This window comes from Alligator sinensis, unplaced genomic scaffold (genome assembly GCF_000455745.1).
Source record: "Alligator sinensis unplaced genomic scaffold, ASM45574v1 scaffold928_1, whole genome shotgun sequence".
NCBI classification, from domain to species: domain Eukaryota; kingdom Metazoa; phylum Chordata; order Crocodylia; family Alligatoridae; genus Alligator; species Alligator sinensis.
The window spans coordinates 428,608-451,151 of record NW_005842229.1 but is presented as its reverse complement, the minus strand read 5'-3'; the positions used below and the strand labels follow the sequence as shown (position 1 = coordinate 451,151).

At 44.2% G+C, this 22,544-nt stretch overlaps 2 protein-coding genes and 1 non-coding gene across 4 annotated transcripts in view; all 3 read right to left on the bottom strand.

Annotated features, from left to right (window-relative positions):
• Positions 1–7,854, bottom strand: part of SIRT5 (sirtuin 5) — a 24,917-nt gene extending 17,063 nt beyond the window's left edge. Inside the window, exon 1 of one of the 2 annotated variants that reach the window (XM_025208430.1) lies at positions 6,868–7,854. The gene's annotated coding sequence lies outside the window, so the exon portion shown is untranslated. The remainder of the gene's footprint in view (positions 1–6,867) is intronic. The other variant, XM_006027244.3, reaches the window with a different exon arrangement.
• The window catches only part of KIF13A (kinesin family member 13A), a 187,992-nt gene continuing 172,416 nt past the window's right edge, over positions 6,969–22,544 (bottom strand). The window contains 3 exon segments of the mRNA XM_025208438.1: positions 6,969–7,390; positions 8,086–8,231; positions 9,204–10,329. Of these exon segments, the coding sequence (XP_025064223.1) occupies positions 7,337–7,390; positions 8,086–8,231; positions 9,204–10,329 (1,326 nt within the window). The 3' untranslated portion in view covers positions 6,969–7,336.
• On the bottom strand, positions 11,252–11,415 carry LOC112550867. Its single transcript, XR_003094934.1, has one exon. It is a non-coding gene; the product is annotated as a U1 spliceosomal RNA (small nuclear RNA).

The window sequence follows — 22,544 nt, the reverse complement described above, 5'->3', positions numbered from 1 at the left end:
CCCTGGCCGCCCACATCGCGCAAGCTGAGGGTGCGGGTGCGCTTGGCACTGGGCCAACACTGTTGCGGAGCCCTGCACTGCAGAGGGTCTTGCCCCTCTCTGCTCAGGGCCAGACCGACCTTCGTATTCGGGGCCAGGAAGGACTTCAACCCCTGGCCAGACTGGGGCACGGCCTCTCCCCCAGAGCCGGATGCAGGCATGGGTCGAGTGGGCAGCCGCCCAGGGCCTGGAGAGAAAGGAGGCCCCAAAATGGTGAAAATAATGTTGATTATTATCATTATCGGTGGGGTTGGGAGGACGATACTAAAAGTTTGCCCAGGGCCACCAGGAGCCTGGGTATGGTGCTGATCTCCCCCAGGCCCCTTGACAACATTTCATAGCAGCAGGGCAGTGGCTGCTGCGGGTCCCTCACTTCGCCTGCAGCAGGTTGGGGTGTTAGGTCCGTGCTGCTGGGGTAGTCTTGTAATAGAGGAGTGAACAGGATGGTTTGGAGAGGGAGGATCTCTATGTTTCTCTGCTTCGTTAGTCCAGTAGTCCCTATAGTTCAAGGTAATACAATACAGGTTTCCCTCGCCAACCCCGGTTTTGAGTATCCATGCTTAATATTCTAGATGCCATCTTGACTACCACGGTATAGTTTTGAGTAACCACAGTTTTCCAAGGCCACACCTAAGCTCACCACCTGACATTTTTCCCATAAGCCCTTTGTCTTGCCAACCATGGGAACTTTCAGGAACCTAACCCCAGCGGCTGGCGAGGGAAACCTGTATAACAGTATATCATAATGACATTATAATAATGACATTATTTAATACAATGTAATATAACAAAAAATCTAGCCTTCTTGAGTACCTTGACAGTACCTCCAATACTTCATTGTCCATCATCTCTATGCCAGAGTTCATATCACCGCACCTGAGCTAAGGTTTTTAGCTAGCACTAAAAACAGTTTGTAGGGCTGTGAAATAAAGGGAAGATTTCTAGAAAGTAGTAACAGACAGTAAAGGTGCAGAAAAAAGGATCGTTTGAAGAGTGAAACATCAAGACAGTTAAAGAGGGTCCTTAGCAGCTGTCGCATGGGGAGAGACTAACAGGATAATGAACCATAACATCAGTGATAATATCATGATAAAGAGCCAGGAAGTCGGTGGACTTTCTCAACACTACCTGATTAGAAATGCTGCTGCCACTTCCAGGAAGTTGGTTTTAAATTTTGGGTGAAGCAGGAATCAAAGGGGGGCAGAGGGGCATGCAACTTCACCATTGTACCCCCTCCCCCAATCTGCCCCTGAAAACAAATATAAATGGGGGTCCTTTTTGTGGCAGAGTCGAGAAAGGTTTCATTATGGCCACGAAAAAGAAAGCGTCGTTTAGTGAGTAGGATGGGGACTGAAAATCAGATGGGTGCCTTTCTTCTATAATATTTAGAATTGAATGTGTGACTTTGGCAAGCTATTCAACTTTTAGCATCTTTCCCACCTGTACTTGGATATTCCCTGAAAGACAACGGAAACCGCCCCAAGCCAATTCCATGTGGACATAGGCAGATCTAGGATTTTGGAAAGGGGGGGGGCACAGATGGTGAGGTGCATCGTCACCTATGAAACAACACCAATTTTTCTCCAGTTACTAACATGCTAGGGGCCTAGGCCTGTATGATTCACAGTTTAAGATTGATGTAAAAACCAATATAACTTCATCGGAATGAGGTAAATACAGTCTGCAGAGATGTGAAATAGGAGCTTCACTACAGAGAACAGACAGTAAGATTGCAGCATGAAGGATAGCTTGTGTGATGGAACATCAAGACCACCAAAAAGAAAAAATAGTCATTGATATCTGTGCGGGCCGGGAGCGACCCGAGCCCTTTTCCATGCTGCACGCGGGCTGTGGCCAGCAGCCCGGGCACACTGGATCGGAAAGGGAGGGCGACGAGCTGGAATTAGGCACAAACGCTTAGCGGTAGTTTTAAAGATTGTTTACTTACACCGAGATGGCAGTGGTGCAGGCTGGAAAACTTGCTTGAGTTGCGGTTACAGACACAGACAACACGGACGGTCTCATGGAGTTTGCTAGGCTCCACGGAACAGAGCTCCGGATGCTCTGGGTGAACGAGCCACCAAAATCGGAATCAGAGATACATCTTATAAAATTTGTGATCGAAGACGGGAAGAGGTGGGCGATGGATCAGGTCGCCAAGCTCCTCTGAATCTCACACAGGGTTTCTATTACCCTGCCGTGTATCCAGAGTCCCCACGAGATGGATGTGGAGTCCTCTTCGGCTTGGGCAGAAACTGCTCAAGCCTCTTATACGGCTAACAGGCCAATCGTTAGCCGCCACGTGTGAATAATTTAAAACTAGCCAACAGCGGGGAACAAATTTACATACCAGTGGCGGGAACTCTTTTGCACCGTGCATTCCTCCTGGAACTTGAGCAATGCACTCTGCAAAAGAAGCTGCAGAAAAGGCGGGAAACTCGTCCCTGCACCCGGGTTTTCCTCTGCAACAGGAAACTCTCCCGTGCAATGAAGCTGCAACTTGGCGGGGATAATTCTGGTGCCAAAGCACACACAAAATCATGCCTTTGGGTCATGACAATATCCATGGAACAAAGAGTTTAGAAGGAATCGGGGAGATGACAATGAGCCATGAAATCAAGTGACTTCTTCAGCAATGCGTAACTAGGCATGCTGCTACTACTGCCGGGGAGTTGGTTTTAAATTTTGGGTAGACCAGAAATCAAAGTAAGCATGCCAGACCCACCCCTGAACACAACACATTTTTCTCCAGTGAAAGCAAAACTAGATGCTGTGCTAATGCATCAGGGGACAGCCCTCAGTTATTCCAAGTAAGATCAAAGCAAAAATCAACATGATGATTGGAATGGGTGCTCATTTGCTAGGGTACAGGCTTCCCTTGCTTTATGTGGGTTCTGTATGTGCGAATTTGCTCTTATGCAATGACCCTTTTTATACCAAAAATTTGTTATGTGGGAGGTAAATCAACTCTTATGCAATCAGTGGGGTGAAAGCCTGCTAGTCAGGTGCTTTGTGCAGTGCAGTATAGGAGTGACGTGCACAAAAATATAGTCTGTGTGGATCTGTGCTCCTTGTTCATTGTCTGCAACACATTTCTGTAGTTGCCATTCCCATTATGGTAACATTCACCACCACCCTATGCTTGTGTGTACTGTCTGCTGCCGATGAGTACCAAAATTATCTTGTAAAAGTGGTAGAAATGGGTCTGGGGGTCAGTACAGTCAAGGTCTTGGAACATATCCCTATTTGTTACATTGTAAAATTGGTTCCCTTTATGCAAATTTGAGTTATGCACCATTTTCCAGGAACACATGCACAGCATAAAACAAGGGCAACCTGTATATAGAAAGCTTAAAAAAAAACAATTAGGCAAAATAGAGTCAAAAGATATTGCATCATCAGTCCTGTCGTTATTATAGTTAAATGTACAGCTCTTATTCAGATTCATAAATCAATATCTAGCTTTCTGGCACATCTTGGCAGTGCCTCCAATGTTCTGCTGTCGATCATTTCTACACCTGAGTTAATAGCACCACATCTGAGTTAAGGTTTTTACCTAGAGCTAAAAGCAGTGTGTAGGGCTGTGAAATTACCAGGAATGGCTAACACAGCAAAATTGTGGAAAAAAGGATCATTTGAAGAGTGGAACATCAAGACTATTAAAGAAGGATACAGCAGGGGTTGGCAACATTTTTGGCCAGAGTGCCAAAAACACACCACCTCCACCCATGCCTCAACTTGGCATGCCAGAGATAGGGGAGCTGTAAGGGACCTGATCCTCATTGCTGGTGGCAGCTGCACACATGCCACTCACTGGATGGATGTTGGGGAGGGGCCAGGGTTGTGCTGCAAGGTGTGCGTGCACCTGCTGCCACAGAGCTGGTCCCAGTACTCTGGACCTCAGTACAGCTGTTTGCAGCTTGCCCACTGTCTGCTGCTGATGCCCAGAGCCCAGGCTGGCTGTGGCAGACAGTTGAGAGGCTGCTAACCTGCTAACAGCTGTGCTGGGCTCCGCAGCCACAGCAGTGCCTCCATGTTGGCGGTGCCACGAGCAGTGTGGGCAGCCAGCAGGGTACAAACAACTGTGTTGAGCTCTGCAGCCCTGGCACTGGCTCCATGGTGGTGGCAGCTGCATGCACACCTCCAGGAGGATGGCAAGGGATGGGCCAGGATTGCGCTGCCCCAGGTCCCTTCCCAGCTGTGCACCCAGAGGCATGTGTCCAGCTGCAGCCACCATGGAGCCAGTGCTGGGACTGCAGACTCCCATGCAGTTGTTTGCAGCCTCTTGGCCGTCTGCTGCAAGCAGCCTGGGATCTGTGGTTGGCTGCAGCTGCCCAGAGCCCAGGCTGGCTGTGGTGTGCTGAGGAAAATGGCCTCATGTGCCATGCTCTGGCATGCATGCCAGGGCTTGCCAATCTGTGGGACAGAGGGTCATTAATGCCTGTGGAGTATAGAGAGATTAGCAGGAACCAGGTAGAGGATAATGAACCATGAAGGCAATTGACTCTCTCAGGCCTGCCCGAATAGGAATGCTGCAGTCCTTTCCAAGTAGTTGGTTTTAACGTTTGGGTGCAGGAGGAATCAAAAGTGGGCATGTAACGGGACCATTTCACCCAGCCCCTGGATCTGCCCCAGGGCACCGGTGCAACATGGCATTGACAATCTGCTCCTGTGTCACACTTCCATATTTTTGCACATGAAGTTTGAAGCATACCAAAAGCATGTGTTTTCTGTACTTGAAAACAGAACACTCAACTGTAGCAAGTTCAGAAGTTCTAGGTGTGTTTGTGGATGTCGAGGCTTTTGAAGCACTGGGTCTGTGAGAATGCTGCTGCTTACTAGCATATGGGAGTTCTATGTTAAGTGTTTTCTTAACAAAATCTGAACACAACTTTACTTGTAATCGCCTTAGTTTTCAGTTATTTGTGTTATTTTCTTCTTGTGCACAACAATTTAATCTTTTGATTCCAGTGGCAAATATGATTACTAATGCTTTGTACGCTGAGAGGGATTTTTCGCTGAAACTTGCAAATTTCACAAGGGAGATAGTAAGTCTTCACACAGCTGAGAATTTAGATCTTACACCTAGAAAACAAGACATAGAAAGATAAGGCCGGATCAACCACTTGCCTACAGTAGCAAGTTTGGGAATAAAATGCCTGACTTCTACCTTGTTGCTCTGACTCAGTGGTTCTCAACCAGGATGCCAAGGCAAGCAGCGGTGCCTGGAGATCCTTTCAAGGGTGCCACACAACATTAGCATTATTAGATGTACAAACACGAGTCACAAGATAAATCAAGATATTTCCAAGAGGAAGCTGTAGTGTTAAAACCATTCTGACCTGTTGTGGCTTCTGAGTTCTTTGTGACAGGAGAATTGCTTGATTATTTTTCTGTAGTCAAAAAACAAGTGAAAATTAAGAGCCAGCACTTTCCAAGGGGTGCCTCAAGTCTATTAAGGGGTGTTTTGAGTTTACTGAGGGGTGTTTTGAGTCTAAAAATGTTGCGAACCACTGCGCTAGCTACTAAATAAAGGCTGGAAACAAACATTGCCTTTGTCCGGCTATAAAAACCTCAGGGTTTTCCTGCTTGCAGCAGAGCACAGCCAGAGAAACCCAGGGTTCCCCTGTTTGCAGAGACACACCCCAAATGATCAGGCCTAACTGCTCCTGGGAGCAGCAGGAGCCCAATCCTGTGGGACAACAGACAATGTCTGTTTCACCCAAAGAAGTGGATTAGTTATGTCTGATGCATCTTGTCACAGATGATCTGCTTTATTTAGTGACATCTGTTTATACTGTCAACTCCATTTCAGTTAACCTATGTTAGTGAAGGACAAGGTAACATAAAGGCTTACCAAGAGGAGTTTCAGTAGGCAGAGACACCCTGATAGCATCATAATCCCTGAAAAGGTGTACAACATTCAGATAGTTGACTTTTTGTAGCATCTTTATAGCCTGCCTATTAGCAGAAGCAAACCTACCCCAAAGTCACTTATGTAAATAAGCATTTTATATTTATGAATGCCTACAATAAATTAAAAGCAAGCCTGTATGTTTAATCAGAATCCAGTATAACATTGCATCTTTGTCAGAACAAGATAATGTCCACATTAGCCTTCAAGTGATTCAACATACTCCGGTTCACAATGTCTGGGACAAGTCCTGTAGCTTTTTAAAATTCCCTTTCAACTTTTATGTTAAGTTATATCCCAAAGTAATTTAACATATTGTTTTTGTTAGAAACATTTAGATGTGTTCTAGGATCATTTATTGTCTTTGATAAAATATTTGTGCATAAAGAAATTCTTCAGTTACCATTATAATAATTCCCTCCAGTAATGATACAATTGATGCAGCTCTGTCAGTTCTGGATGGACACTGAAAATGTGAATTGCTGCTATACATAAGTTCTTTCCCCCCCACAAAAAACAACAAATAATACATTTGGGGACAGCCAGATACATTGTATGCTGTCAGTGAAACCTTGTACTAAACAAGACAGTCAGTGGTATCAGTGAGTAATACTGTCCACCTGTCCATTCCTAAAAGGCCATGGATACGTATTAGGACGTTTACATGGCAAATCCCATTGAAGCACCAAAACCGTTAACCAGCAGACTCACTTAACCTACTAGTTGATAATGAAGCCATAAGTACAGGAAGTACAGAGGTGATGTCAAATACAAGAACAACAATCTTTTTTTTAAATCCAAAGTAAACGGTCTGTATTCTAACACACAAAAGTTCTGTACCAATTAAATACAGTATGGCAGAATATAAATTACAGTTCTTTACAGTAAAAAGTAAAATACTAGAGTCAGCTTACTATACATAAATCAAAGGAAGAACAGCAGCTTTTCAGTAAGGTCCCAGGTATCTCACTCATTCACTTGCTAAGAAATAAAGAAAAACAGATACAGCAGGCCATTCATTTCATTCATGTTTACCATTTGTTACTTTACAAAATATTCAGATGTTTGTACAGGCATCTACAGTATCTACATGTGGAATCTCTCTCTCAAGAACCCACAAGCAGCATACATAAACCCCTCTATCATTTCCGTAATCAAAATAAACTTTACAGACTAAATTAGAATGTTCCATTAGCTTGATCATAACCCAGCAAATAACAGTGCAAAGTTGGCAGTCACGATCCATTTACGCTGCTTTGTTTACCCACATCCCAAAAAGCCATTTAAAAAAATGTTGTCCTCTCACATCCTTACAGTAATACTGTTTCTGCAATCAAACTGCCTGGCTGGCTTGTGATCATTTAGGAAATGCCAGACACAGTCTTAGGCATTGTTGGTGTTTTCAATAGAATACCAAGTCAGCACAGTGGCAGGCCTCTAGGAAGACAAAAAATGAAGCAGTCAGATATTTCAGTGTGCTTAAACACAGGACATAAGGCAGCATGGTGCCCAGTGACTAGAAGTAACATGGCACCAAGCTATAGTTAAAACATTTACAATAAAAAGATATAAACAGCAAATGTGTCAGTCTAATACAAGTTCTTTGGTAATTAAGAACAGCATATTGTAGCTTTTTTTCAAATAAGGACTTGCATCCCATTTTTCCACAATAAAATATTTTGTTTGTTTGTTTGTTTAAAATATATCTCCCAAGTTGTTGTGTATCAAAGAGTCCAGTACCTCACGATTATCTACAAATCAGCTTTAACTGTATTTTAGTGTGCAGCTGTATCTGCCTACTGGCAGACAAACTCTAGATACACATTCATATATATATAATATATATATGTATATATTATTTATAAAAAATTAGAGAATTAAGTCTATAACTCTACAGAATACACATTCGGTATGGACAGATTAAAACTGTACATTAAACTTTTAAAATTCATAAAGGTTTCCACACAGTGGTGTGTGTACTAAGTGCAAAAATACTGCAGTTTAATTAATCCAAGACTTCCTGTTCTCCTGTTTCCTAGAAAAAGCAGAGGCTGCCGCATCTGCTGACTGACAGAGGACTGCTTCTCCTGTTTTAGGAGAGGATGATGGCCCTGGAAGTACAGATTCCCTACATTGGAGGGTGCCTGAGATCGTGAAGTGCTACTACATCTCTTTGTTGAAGCTGGTGTTTTACTGAGGCGCCCAGGACGAACAAATACACCATGCCGGGGCTTGCAATGGAAGTATTCTCTACCTTTTACAGTTCCATCATGTTTACCTTCAATAAAAAGAAAAATTAATTAAATTAATAATATATGGTACCTAGCCATCACATACAATTACAACACTCATATGTGTAAATATCTTCAAATATTTGTTGCTGGGTACTTGAGCTTAAAGCTGTCGCAGCAGAAATACCTGAGAGGTGAGAATTAATTAACCCCACCCCCATCACATTACTGTTGTAGCTAAGAATTAGATCTAATATTTATTCCCTTCACAAAAGCAAGTGTTTCAACATCAAGTTCAAAAGTTTAAAAAACACAAATGTCCAGGTCTCAGAAAACATTCCATTGCCCATCTTAAATCTAGGGTCTTGGTTTGTTATTAACTCTAAAAAAAATTGAAGGTCTCTTCTGTAGATAGCTCTACACTCAAGTCTCTCTGTTCCATTTTCTCATCAAAATAGAGACCAAATTAGTAAAATCAAGTTAAAGAACAGTATCCTTGACTTCTTTCCCTGAGGAAAAGTGGTCTCTTTAAAACAACAGCAACAAAACCCCACACCCAGCCACCCAAAACAAAAAAGAACCCAACAGACAACCACCAAAACTCTAGATAATTTGAACTCCTCAGTTGCTGATTCCTACTGCAAAAAGAAACTGAATTGGCAAATATGAATTTTTAAAAATAACAACCACTTTAAAAGTTTCACTTGTCTTAAAAATGGGAGCAAGGGCAACAGTTTGTGATCTGGGATGTGAAAGCACTAAAGTTCACAAAGCAGAGAGAAGAGAGGCAGTTATATGTTTAAACATACATTTTAAAAGCAACCCTTTAAAAAGAAATGTCAGTGAATTTAAAAACAAATAACCCCCCACCCAGCACTAAGAAGGCTGGTTATATCAGATACCCTTCCCACCTGCCTAGTCTGGCATTTCCAAACACTGAAGTGTGCAATTATATAGCATAACTTTAAAACTTGCCCTACATGATGTACACAACCTACAGTGTATTTGTAGCTTCTTACCCAATTGAACGCTTAGCTCAACTCCAACCCAGATTCCAGCTGAAAAATCCACTGGTCCAATGTATCTCACTGTGCCAGTCTTATTACTTCCAACACACACTTGTTCTCCCACTGCCACCCAGCTAGGCAAGGTATGGACTTGTTCTGCAGATGCACCATCTTCATAGTCAGAAACATCTAAATGGTTCTTTCCAATAAAATCATCCAGGGAAGAATCAGGGTATGTCTGACAGCATGTAGTCTCTTCTACTAGTACAGAACATAAAGGGTTTTCAGTAGTGTTTGAAGGCTGGTAATCTACTGCCATACATTCCAGCTGGCCCAAGTGAGAGACCTGCTGAGTGTCAGTGTTTTGCGATAAATCAGAGGCACTGTCCAGCCCAGTAGTTGTACTTTTTTCCACTCCATTAGAGGAATCAGTGGAACATGGCTGTGGAATTACTGAATGGTCAAAGTCCTTTCCATCTTCAACACCCATGAATTCTGTAAACGAGTGATCTTCGAGAACATCTGTAGTACGTTCAATTGTTACTTCACGCGATGAAAACTTAACTGTAGGTCGGATGTTTTTGCTAGCTGAGGAATCTAATGGTGAACAGGAGTCAGCCCTATGTAATTTCTCAGAGTTTTTGTTAGTAGTATCTAGGGACAGTGGTATTCCTTCTGTTAAGGCACTGTTTTCTTTTAGTGGTGACATGGGTACCTTTTCTTTAGCTAACTCCTGTTCTGACTCTGGAAACTGCTTGTTCAAAGATCTTACATCATGTGCAAGAGGTGGTCCTGAATGGTCAGTAGAGTCCAGATCCTTCATCTGACTGGCTAGCTGATCTGTGCTATCACTACCAGGAACAAGTATGTCAGACAAAGTAGCATTAGAGGCACTGTGGGAAAAGTATCCACTAGTGATACTGCTAGTGGTGGGACTGCGTGACACCTCTTTCTCATGAACACGTGAACTTATGAAGTCTGTTTTAGAGGAAAACCATTCCCTGTTCTCTAGGCTGGCATTGTAAACACTGAAGTCAGCAAACTCCTCAGGTACATAAGGCCGAAAATTCTGAATACCCTGTGAACTTATCAGCTTCTTGTTAATGGCCTCCAACTCATTATCCTCTTCCTCAGAGTCCTGCAAAAATTAGACAAATTCATGTGGGGTTAACATCTTATAAAATATTTGCTATAAAATGTTTGCTAAATTAATATTTCCAAGAAATCTCATCAATTTTTTTCTAAACCTGCTACCTTTTGGTTATATTGTGTACTCTTCCTGATCATTTTTTCTTCTAAACCAGAAGAGACTTGAGTAAAAAGAAACTTTATATTCTTTAAGCAAAAAACATGAGACTTCTCTGAAAAGTGATTATAGCTGAGTAAGAGAAAAAGGAACCACCAAGAACACCGCAGTATTACATATGTTGCTCATTCTAATTACGTTCAGAACAAATCTAAAATTTTTTTTCTCCTTTCTATATCAGTACTATCCATGACCCATCATAAATCGAGCAAGCATTACCCACTGCCTAATGTTCTGGGTTACTTAATGGGTAGTGCTTGCAACATTAAATACTGCATTTACTCTAATATAAGACGAAGTCCTCACCCCACAAACAGCATGGGAAAAAAGCTCCTTGTCTTATATTTGCATATAGGAAAACCTCCTAATTAAATATATTGTCTCTCATTAAACTGCTGCTAAAAGCAGCATGTTCTCAGTAATGGAAACCAACTATGAAGCTAACTGAATGCAGCCCACACAGCATGCCTGTAAAACATATGACTCATATTAGGCAAACACACCCATTTTTTTTTGGCTTAAGGACCAATTAGTTCCAAATTCCAAATTGACTAAGCGGTGCTCAATCACTCAAGTCTGAGAGACTCTACCACAGGGCAAGTCTCCTCCCTCCCCGACCCATCAGTCTGGGATTTTGGATACAACTCAAGTCTGTAGCAGGTATTCTACATGCAGGCCCCAACCCAGAAGACGTTGCAGTTTGGATGTCCCCTTGTGACACTAGTTCCTACCTTCAAGGTCGAAGGAGAAAGCAAGGAGGAAAGCAAAAACACAGTCCCCCACTACCACAGAATTGTGCACTTGAGCAGCCTACATTTGGGAAGCTTGCAGACGTCAGCCTGCCCACAGTGCAAGAGCCAGGCTCACCCTGGGAAAACCAACAGATTGATCATGGTATCTCCCCTGCCGACCCTTTTTCACTCATGGTGAACCAATACATCGAATACATTTCAGCTTCCTCTTCAGTCCCACACCTGCACAGTACCCTTTCCCCCATTTCCAATTATTCCTGTTTCTTCACCATTCTTAAATGCCTAGCAAATATCACCATACATTTATGTAGATGACAGTCTCTGTCACCCCCTCTCTTAGAACTGTTGCATGTGGCAGGTGCAGCTCCACCCTGCATGGAGTGGAGCCAGACCAGACAGCCCTGTGCCTCATACACATATACAATTTTGGAGGATCTCAGGACTTGTGCAAAAATACCGGGGTCCAGTCACAAGTGGGGGGCTAATTAGCATGTGGATCTTTTGTGAGGGTTAACTGGAGTATGTATGCACACGCATACACACACACTGAACGATGCTGGGCTGCAGGGTCACCGTGGCTTAAAACACTGCTGACTCTGCTGAGGCCCAGCTTAATGACCTATGTGATAGATCATGAGCCTTTTGGCTTTGGACTAATATCATGCATAGCAAGCATATCTGCACGTGCCCCTGACTGCACACCTGACTGCAATACCTGGCAGTGCACAGTTATTTTTAGCTGCTATGCTGCCAGAGCAATGAGCTCTGGTGATGTAGCTTGTCATTACCGTGACATAGCGGCAGCGTCACAGTTTGCACTCCCCGACGCTACGTTGCTGTAGCGATGAGCTCTCTTCACAGCTCATCACTATGGCAACACAGCATCTTGTGCAGATGCGCCCAGTTTGTACTATATATATAAATAGGTACAAAAGTGCTGCTCAAGAGTGTGTTTATGGAGTATGTGCTAAAACTTGCAGCAGTTTGCAAAATAAGGTACAATGCATCAATTCTGGATGATCTAAGTTTGTAGGTACCCATAGCAATCTGCATATATGCAAATTAATGTAGGCGTATTTATTTTGAAGTCAGTGTTTTTTGGTCCCTTGCAGTTCAAATTAGCTTCTGCTTGCCTTCTGCAGCTTCTGTGTGTCCCCCCCCTCTTACTATCTTGCATCCTGCCCATGAGTTCTGGGAGGGAACAGAGCCCAAGCAGGGTCTGACAGTAAGAGGGAAGAAGGGGCTACGGAGGGAAAAAGTGCGGGGGGGGTCAGAGGCCAAGGGGGCCACCTGACACCCCCCCCCAGCCATTGTTTTCCCTGCTGTAGCAACAGGAAGGAGATAAATTTAAGACAAACCTTCGGTGTATGTCTTAAATTCAGGGTGGTATTAGATTCAAGTAAATACAGTATATAAAATAGGTTTTTACTATACCACATTTGGGTAAACCACATAATACATGGCATTTCTTTCTATGATACAGACCAATTATAAATCCATTCATATCAGAGAGCTGTGTTTTAAGGTAACTTGATCACATGCAAAAACACAAAATAAGTATTTGTCTATATGGGATGGATTTTCACAATATTGTTACCTATAAAACTGGCTGGCATGAAGCAGATCCACTAAACTGCAAGACTGATTAGATCCATTGATCTAATTTTTATATTATTATTATATTATTATATTATTTCACCCCATTCTCATCCATAAATTAAGCGACTGTGGCATTGATCCCTACACAATTGGATGGGTAAAAAATTGTCTGATGGGGTGCACCCAGAAAGTAGTGGTGGACGGGTTGTACTCAACCTGGCGAGATGTGAGCAGTGGGTTCCCCCAGGGCTCAGTCCTCAGGCCCGCACTGTTTAACATCTTCATCAGCGACTTGGACGAGGGGGTTGAAAGCACGTTGTCTAAGTTTGCTGATGACATTAAGATGCGGGGTGAGGTGGACACACTTGAAGGGAGAGAGAGGCTGTAACTAGATTTAGACAGACTACAAAAGTAGGCAGATGAGAATAGGATGGGGTTCAACATAGACACGTGCAGGGTGCTGCACCTTGGGAGAAGGAATCCACAGCATACATACAGACTGGGGAGCTCCCCTCTTGAAAGCACAGAGGTGGAAAGGGATCTTGGGAGTCATTTTTGATTCCAAGATGATCACGCGCTGCCAATGCCAGATCGCAGCCAGCAAAGTCAGCCAAACCTTGTCATGCATCCAAAGATGCATCTCAAGCCAGTCCAGAGAGGTGATACCCCCCCTCTATGCGACATTGGTCAGGCCACAGTTGGAGTAATGCGTCCAGTTCTAGGCACCGCACTTTATAAAGGATGTGGCCAGCCTGGAGAGGGTTCAGAGGAGGGACACCCATTTGGTGAGAAGGCAGCAGGACGGGCCCTACGAGGAGAGACTGAGGGACCTGAACCTGTTCAGCCTCAGCAAGAGGAGGCTGAGGGGAGGATCTGGTGGCTGCCTACAAGCTCATCAGGGGCGATCATCAGCAAATAGGAAGAGCTCTATTCTCCCCAGCACCACCTGGGGTGATGAGGAACAATGGTAATAAGCTGACGGAGAATAGGTTTAGGTTAGAGATCAGAAGGCAATACTTTACAGTTAGGGTGGCCAGAATCTGGAACCAACTTCCCAGGGAAGTGGTCCTCGCCCCTACCTTGGGCAAATTCAAAAAGAGGTTAGATGATCACCTGTCTGGGGTCTTGTGAACCCAGCATTCATTCCTGCCTGTGGTAGGGGGTCAGGCTAGATGATCTGATCAGGTCCCTCTTGACCCTAGCTACTATGAAACTATATCAGACTGGACTAGTCAATGAACATATTTGCCCATCCTATATCTAGCTCTATTACCATATTTACTTAAATATAAGATGATCCTGAATATAAGATGACCCCCAATATTTAGATTCTATATATGGAAAATTTATAAATTTATTATAATTTCCCAGGTAAGTACTGAAGAGTTGTCTTGAACCCCACACCTTTTACTGCTACAGCAGGAAAAGTAGACTAGGAGGGTCAGTAGCCTTGTGCAAAGCAGCAAGTATTCGGTTCGGTTTCAGCCAATTTGGAGGGACAGTGATTTGATTTGGTGATTCGAATCACTGTCTTGATTCAATTTGGCCGATTCGGAGATTTGGCACCGATTTGGAGATTTGGCCATAGACTTTAATGGGGAATCACTAAAATACCTATAACTTTGTCATTTTTTCGCAGATTCGGATGAAAACAGCAGGGATGGTAGCCTCTTCTGAGGGCATGAAGCCTGCAAAGTTTTAAGGAGATAGGTGCAAGGGCTTCTGTGAAAGTGCACCTCAAACTGTTGAAAGCAAAACTCGTATCATTTGTGTGTGTGGGGAAAGATCAGTCACTGGGCCAGCTACAGATGTCAGTATCAGAGCAGTCTTTTCCCCCCACCCCCCATCTCACCCTTTTCCATATATGGAAAATCACTCCACCCCCCTTCCTCTTAGCAGTTTCTGTTTGCTGCAAGCCTTCCAAATCTCCAAATCTCTCCAAATTGATTTGGAGGCTTTCTGATTCAATTCAGACCTTGTAACGGGTCTTCCAATTCGATTCAGATTCGGAGATTCGGCCACCAAATGTCCTCCTAATCAAACTGGCTACCGAAGTTTCGCACAGCCCTATTGGCCAGGTGATCCCCTTGCTCTCAGCCCCACCACCCCCAGCTTCCCAGTCTCTTGCAGCCTCTACCTCTCCCTCCAGCCTCTGCCTCGCTCTCCCAAACTGTCCCCAGTCTCTGCCTCTTCCCCACCCAACTCCCCACTTTCTGTCTCTTTCCACCTCCACAACTCCCCTTACTGCCAAACACTGCTCTGGCTACTCTGTCCTGGAGCACAGCATGTGGAAGTTCAGCCCTTGCTTGGCCATGCAGCAGTGTCATGGCTGCTGACTGGCCAGGCAGAAGGAGTTTCCATGTCTTCTGTGCGGGAAGGGGCTGCTGTGGGTCTAACTCTGGCCCTGACTTGGGCTGAGGGCCAGAGTCAGAGCCAGAGCAGCCAACTGCTCCCCATTCCACTTCATATGCGGATGTAAGACAAGGTGCTTTCCCCCCATGCTGGTTGAGGGAAATCCCACATCTTATATTTGAGTAAATATAGTATCAATATTTGCATACTGTGCCCACAATCAAGTTCCTAGAACAAAGGGAAAACATTCTTTGATGTCAAGCCAAAATCTTTTTAGCAGGAGCTTAACACTGAGGGCTAGGGAAGAATACACCACAGGGGACATGAAAAGTATGAATTTGCTTTGCAGGTATTCAGTTACTCTTTGTGGATACTGATTCACTGATCTGGAGCATGCAGTTTCAGGTAATATAAAAAAAAAAGAAAAGGTATTGTATCTACAAGGAATAATAGTATTTTGAAAGAAGCTAGCACGTCTGAAGAGGTAGAAAACCTGAGATGTTCTGTTTTATATTCTTCCCAGCTCTTCTGAATTTCATTTGGACAGTGGCAATCCATAAGAAGAGAGTCAAGGATGTGATCCCTTCAGGCAGTACCATCAAAAGCAGCAAGTGAGGACTATCTTGCCCAAAATAATGTAGGAAAAACAGCAGTTTTTCCATACTGATGATGCACACAAGACTCCACAAAAACATGTTTTTAACATCATTTTTCTTTTTAAAAAATGTCTCTGAATATTAAAAATGCTCACTTTCTCAAAATATTAAGGATGAACTCCAAATAGAAAGGAAGACGTTTTCACAATTTTTTTAAAACTTTGAGCTTAAAAAAGCTCAACATTACTAATATTTCTTTGTACCTCTACTAACATCACAAAAGATTTCAAAATCCACAATTTTTTTACATTGGTTTGTGTACATTTTCAAAGGCAGAAATAGTATCTCTTTGTTTACAAAACAAGCCACAAGTCTTCATCATGTATAGGAACAAAAGCATTCCAACACCATTTCAGTTCATGTACATTTGTCTTTTGAACCAATGTATAAAACTTTATGCAAACCCTCCCCCTCCCCCCTGCCTTTTGACTGGGGGCAAATTATTTTGCGTCAATTACTCAGAAACAGAACTTCAAATTGAGTAGTAACCTCCACTTTGGACTGTGTAGCATAATATACTTTGAAGTGTGCTTGGATATGTATAACTGGCTGGGGCTTATTGGCATTTAGAAGATAAACATTACACAAAGACCACTCTTTTTGCACGTTACACTGCATTTGATCTGGGATCAGTTTACTTGAAAGTAAATGCTCCCTGGTCGGTGTCTATACATGCAAGAACTTGGCAAAAAGATTTGCTGCTCTTAGCACCAAACTGGTGCTACTTCCTGCAGCCCTGCAATGGACCCCTGCTGCCACCAGGGGGAGCTCCAGGCTCTGGCTTTAGCTGCCAGCAGCTGGCAGCCATCTTTAAAAGCCAAACCTGCTCTCTGCTCCCTGGCCAGGAGCAGTGCAGGGGCAGCATGCAGCAGCAATCTGCTCACCAACTCTACCCCCCTATGCTACGGCTACTCCAGCACCTGCCCCTGGCAGTGACAACCGGCGCCCCAGGTTCCTGCTAGCCACTGCACTGGCCCTGCTGGCCCACAGCCTCCTGGGCCCTCCCAGCTGCCCGACCACCTGCTTGACCGCAGCGCACCATTCTAGGGCTGCTGCCACCTGGACCCCGTCCAGCTGGCCAGACCCTGGCAGGGATGCCGATGATGTGCTGCTGGACACCACCGCCAGGGCTGCCCCACCACCTCTGGGCTCACCAGGCCAGCCAGGATTGGTGGTTGCACATCATCCAGCAGACCTGGGATGACCAGCAGTGGTGCCAGGCATTCAGGATGACCTGGGTCATCTTCAGGTACCTACTTGAACAGCTCCAGCCACACCTAGAGTGGCAGAACATTGTCATGCAGCCTCCCCTCCCCACAGGCACCCGGCTGGCCCTCACCCTGCTGAAGCTGGCCACACCTAGCAGCCTTCACTACGTGGGCCATCTCTTTGGGGTGGGCAAGGCCACTGCTACGAAGGCCGTCTTAGAGGCATCCTGCAGTGCCCTCCAGGATGTGCTGGGGCACACAATGCTGTGTGCACAACCCCCTGTCAGCGGCGGCGGGGTTCCACGCCCTGGGATTCCCCCAGTGCATCGGGGCCCTGGATGGGACCCACATCCCCATCACTTGCCCGTCTCACAGGGACCACCCGTACTATAGCCGGAGGGGCTTTCACTCCATGGTGCTCCAGGCCACCGTGGACCACTGTAGTGCCTTCGCGGACATGAGTGCTGGCTGGGTGGGCAGTGCCCACAATGCCCGTGTGTTCTGAAACTCCACCTTGCCAGAGCATATTACTGTAAAGCAAGCTTCACTATCTACATGTGCAAATGCTTACTGTGCAGTAATTTGCTCTAATCTCAAATAGATTTGCTACCTGTAAATACAAGTAGCAGATTTACTCTCAATTACCTACTGTGCAGTAACGCACCTGTAGACCCCCAATCAAGTGCAAATGTGCTCCCAGTCAGCCGGGCAGCAGGGGACAGGAGATGACTGCCTGCTGCTGGAAGCTGCCTGCTGACAATGTCCCCCTACCCTGGCAACATAGAGCTCCCAGCTCTGCTCTGCAATTGCCATTGCAGGGCCCAGGCTGGGAGAGCCTTATCTCCCATCCTGAGCTCCTCAGTTGCAGGGCCCAGACTGGGAGATCCTTATCTTCCAGCCTGAGCTCTGTGGTTGCAGGGCCTGGGCTGGCAAATCCTGGGTCCCAGGATCGCAGAGCTGGGGCTAGAAAATAAGGATCTTCCAGCCTGGGCCCTGGAACCGCATGTAGACATGCCCAGTAACTGCTAACTTCATCCCCTAAAGAACCTTTTCCAGTAGTTCAACCTACCTATCCCCTGCCTGGCCTTTTATTTATATTTTCTCTGTTAATGTTTCCTTTAGCTTCCTAACACACATAACATTACCTGGTCACACAACATGCAGTATATGAAATAAAGCAAAATGTTATGTGCTTATGTTTGAGCATGGAGAAATAAGTAACAGTTTCAAGAGGTCAAGAATACACAGTTAAATCTGTAGTCCTAACATGTCATACTTTATATGGGTATCTCTGGTTAATAAAAATGTAAAACGTGTCTACATTATCTAAGTAGTGTCATACTGTCCACAGTTTTATGATTATATAACAATCCAAAGGGACAGGATCAGGATTTTTCTCAAAACAAAGGCAGACTCCAGTGTTTTTCTAGACATGGTAAGAGAAGGAAAAGGGGTCATGACAACAATAAAAAAAGAAAAACACACATATATACACATACACTGTTCTGGGATCTTACTATCAGGAAGCACAAGTGAAGAATTAAAGACTGCTTTTAGGGTCCTTCCCACTTCTCTGGGAGAGAACAGAGCAGCAGTAGGAAGCTCTTGTATACAGCTAAGGGCAGAGGAAGAACCAAAACCAGAGAATCCCTGAAGAAATTGCCTGGGAAAGAAGCACCAGCCAGCTGGTCACAGGACAAATGAGCCATTAACACCAAAAAAAGACTTGTGACTGAGGGTGGTAAGAATGTGCCTGCAGAAAAGACTGTAAATAGACAAATAGGAGAGGCAGCAATAGCACAAGGATTCAGAGAGAATCAGAGCTGATGGTACAGTGAAACTCTGGGATATTACTATACAAAAAGCCTTCCGTACCCATATTCTGCATTTAGTAGGGATAAATCCAGTATTTGAAAGCACTCAGTTCCTAAATTATGGGTCTTAAGTAACCTTTAGATTCTTAATTACTGGACTACTAACTTCAAGAAAGAAGCACTTCATTCATTACACCACTAGTACATTAAATTTCTATAACACTAAGTTTATTGCCCACTATGGAGATAATTTCTGGAACAAGAAGATTAGAGATATAAATTACAAAAAGTTAAAAAATACTCATATCATATGCAGTGATGTTATAGCTGTGATACTCCAGAAATTATGCCAGAGGCAAGGATTTCTTAGGGTGATACCTTTTATCAGACTAATTGTGTAGTTGGGACAGAGTTAGATAAGCTTTCAAATTCAAGACATTCTTTGTCAGATCATAAAATATGCAAACATTTTGCGCTTAACTCATGCCACTACACACGTGTACTGCAGCAAATGCAAATGTGTCAGACCATTTATGTTTTGAAACATGCATTATAAAAGGCAAGTGTTGTTTAGAGTTTTAGTACCTCCATAGTCAATATTCTGGTTTGTGGTTTAAATTTTATTCTTCTGTTTTATAAATCTCTTAAATATTATGAAAGAAAAACGTTCCATAGAACAACGAGACTGACGAGACAGGTCAGCCACATATCACATAAAGGCCATTTCAGAGATGCATAGCACTTGCTCCAGTTAAAAATACCAGCTGCCCATTTTCTAAATATATATTTATTAATTTTGGTATTTCTACTCCTTGTTATTTCCATGCAAGATGTTGCTGAGTATTACTGTATTTGCCTGAATCCAAGATGACCCTGAATTTAAGATCCCCCTCCCCCCCACCAATTAATTACAGACATGGAAAATTCAGAGATTTGTGATTATTTTCCATGTCTAAAATCTAATTATTGGAGGGTTGTCCTAAATTCATTATCCCCATCCCTCCCACCGCTGCAGTAGGGAAAACAGTGGCAGGGGGCAGATGGTGGGGGAGACAGTAGTTTGACAGGCAACAGTGGGGCAGGCAGTAGGGTGAAGGCAGGGAACAGGTAGCTGGGCAGGCAGTAGGGGGAGGCAGTCAGGGGGACAGGTGGTGGGAGTCAAGCAACTTGATGTCTTCCCCTTACCCCCACCACCCCGTACCTTGCCTCCACTCACCCCCCACTATCTCTACCCCACTTTGCATCTTCTCTTCTCTAGACTCTGCTCCCCACCCTCTCCTGCAATCTCTGGCCCCTGAAGCTTCAGGTCCCCATCTCCTTCCCCCTCCATGCAGACTCTGTCCCCTGCCTGCCCCTTCCCCATCCAGTCTCTTCCCTTTGCTCTGGCAGGCTTTGTCTCTGCTCCAGCCTGGGGCACAGGGCACTTTAATGATCTGGCCAGTGCTGGGCAGGGTAGCAACAGCAGCAGTTCCAACTAAGCCCTAGAGCCAGGGCCAGAGCTGCCACACCCCTACTGCTGCCAATACTACTACCGGGCTGGGGGCAAAGCTTGTTTGCTCTCTGCCCCAGGCTGGAGTGGAGCCAGAGCCAGGGTTATTGGCAGGAAGGTAGGAGGGGACAGAAGCTGTGGGGTGGGGGGAGAGAGGAAGAATACAGGGGGATGACATGGTGAGGGGGTAGGAGGCCTGAGGCTGCAAATGGGGGAAGTCAGGCGGTGGGGGGGCAGACAGCAGCTGCAACTCTGGACCCAACTCAGAGTCTGGATCTGCAACTGCAGCCTGCCCCTTCCCCTCCACCTACCTTGCACTCAGTTCCAAGACAAGGGTCTTTTCTCCATGTTATATGAGAGGAAAAACCTAGTCTTTGAATTGAGCAAATACAGTATATCTAAGGCTGCACTCAACTATTTCAAGCCCATGGTGCCATTTGGCAATTTATTTTGAAACCGTGGGCTTCCAGGTTTATACCAGGTACATGGCCCTGGTAATCTACTACATCAGGCTGAGGTACGAATGTCATGGAGTGATGATCCCTTCCCATAATGTTTGCTGCTAATTTACAGACTCCATTTCAGGAGGGAAGACCAGATTAGCTGAAATTTCACAAATGGGCTGTGAAACCTGAACTGTTCAAAAACAAAGTTTATCCTGAAAGTCCAGCTTAGTCCAAGGTTTGCTCCTGTTTGAAACATACTCCTGCCTGGTTTAGGAACAGACTTACTCCAGCTTTGAAACCTTTAGCTTAGCGTGGGAGCCATCATTTGCTTTCCAAGCCTGAAAGATTTGATTCAGCTTGACCTGTAAGATTCTGCTTAGAGCAGGTGGCTGCTTCCTTTCCTTTTTCATGTGACAAGGTATTTAGCTGTATTTGCAGATTTGTTGCAATCTCACCAGGCCACACCATGAGTGCTTCTGCTACCTGCTTGGAGCTTGTGACCACTACCAACCATCTATGTTATCCCCCATTCCACCCCTGCCATAGGGTGGCTGCTGAGTAAGGGGAGGAAGGGGAGGGGTTGGTCCTTTAGATCTGGGAGTTATATTGTAGAGTAGTTGCTACGGGAATGTTTGTAAATTCAATCTCCTTAGGACTTAAAGACATATTTTTAAATAGACTGTGAGCTATTTTTTCCCTATTCTCTTTACAGTGTGAGTCCTCAGCCTTAAGTTCACACGCACCGATTGCTGACTCACACAGAGCTATGGAAACCAAACACAATGAAGGAATATAAACAGTTACTACTCATGCACTGCAGCCAGTTTTCAAATGTAAAAACCAAATGGACCAGTCTACTGCAGCATATCAACCTACAAACTTTCACTTAAACCACCAAACCACACAAAGCAAGCCTTATGAACAACTATGAACTGCAATACAAAAACCTACAGAATAGAAAGAATTTTTTGGAGCACACAGGCAAGGGTTTATAGAGCTTTTAATATATTTTCAGGTCTTATGTTTTCATACTATGTTTCAGCAAGGGCTTACAGTCATGTTCTACAGCCTTAAAAATGTCTACTGCACAAGATAAATGTTGACAAAACTTTCACAGAAGCAGTACTAATAGGGGCAGAATGAGTTTAACCAAATGACTGGGTAGGGGAAATGAATCTACAACCTGATGTATGGTGTTAACTTGCATGTTAACTTAGAGCTGCAATTTTATTTTAGCCACTGCACTTCAATGCCAGGCAACCAAAAGCTTTCAAGATGTACCCATAATTAAATGCATGGCTACTTACATCAAATGGGATCATTCCTCTTACTTTCATGTATAGTCACAAAATCTGTGTAATATACACAGGTATGTTAGAAAGAGCTCAACATCTTTTACTGAAGAGTATCTGATCTAGTTCACTGATTGGATGCAGTATTTTATTGCACAAAATTGATTTTGCCCTGATAAGTGATACACAAGTAATTAAATAAAGTTACCGCAAATTATTAATTATATTCACAAGCATGCAACAGCAAATTATAATAGCCAGTGAAAATTAAAAGACACCAAGTGCAAAGTGATTTTTTTCCCTGAAGTTGTTGCATTATTGCCCGTGAAAGAGCCATAAACCCACCACCAGGCATTATGACAGAAACCAATACAAACTTACAATCTTCTCTTCATGTATGCTATTGTTTTCTATTGACATGCTGCTGGCTTTACTTCCT